The sequence below is a fragment of the Corvus brachyrhynchos genome, unplaced genomic scaffold (assembly GCF_000691975.1).
Source record: "Corvus brachyrhynchos isolate BGI_N302 unplaced genomic scaffold, ASM69197v1 scaffold1282, whole genome shotgun sequence".
In the NCBI taxonomy this organism is placed as follows: domain Eukaryota; kingdom Metazoa; phylum Chordata; class Aves; order Passeriformes; family Corvidae; genus Corvus; species Corvus brachyrhynchos.
In genome coordinates this window covers 43,790-44,339 of record NW_008236796.1, presented here as the reverse complement: position 1 = coordinate 44,339, position 550 = coordinate 43,790, and the positions used below count along the sequence as shown (strand labels likewise).

Genomic DNA, 550 nt, shown 5'->3' with positions numbered 1-550 from the left:
GCCTCTTGCGGGTTCCCCCCTGCCCTTCTTTGGATGTCCCCAGCCCCTCTCGGGATGTCCCCAGCCCCTCTCGGGGTGTCCCCAGCTGCTCCCCTCCATCCCCCTGCTCTGCCAGGCTGTCCCCGGCTGTCCCTGGGTGTCCCCGGGTGTCCCTGTGTGACCTTGAAGCTGTCCTCGAAGCGCCCGTGCTCCTCGAGCAGCAGCGCGTAGTTGATGACGATCTGGGGGGTGGCGATGCGCAGGTCCAGGATGCGCTCGTAGACCGCCCGCGTCGACTGCCACGGGGGACAGGGGGCAGCGGGGTCAGCACTGCCAGCCAGGGGAACTGACATGCACCCAGCTGTCCCCCACAGCCAGCCCCGTGTCCCCCATGTCCACCCCAATGTCCCCAGCTGTCCCCCATGTCCACCCCAATGTCCTCATGTGTCCCCCACACCCAGCCCAGTGTCCCCCATGTCCACCCCAATGTCCCCAGCTGTCCCCCACACTCACCCCAATGTCCCCAGCTGTCCCCCACACTCACCCCAATGTCCCCAGCTGTCCCCCCCAC

At 67.8% G+C, this 550-nt stretch overlaps 1 protein-coding gene across 1 annotated transcript in view; it reads right to left on the bottom strand.

Moving 5' to 3' along the window:
• Positions 1–550, bottom strand: part of XAB2 (XPA binding protein 2) — a 34,674-nt gene that overhangs the window by 24,389 nt on the left and 9,735 nt on the right. The window contains exon 7 of the mRNA XM_017727960.1: positions 162–275. Within this exon, the coding sequence (XP_017583449.1) occupies positions 162–275 (114 nt within the window). The remainder of the gene's footprint in view (positions 1–161; positions 276–550) is intronic.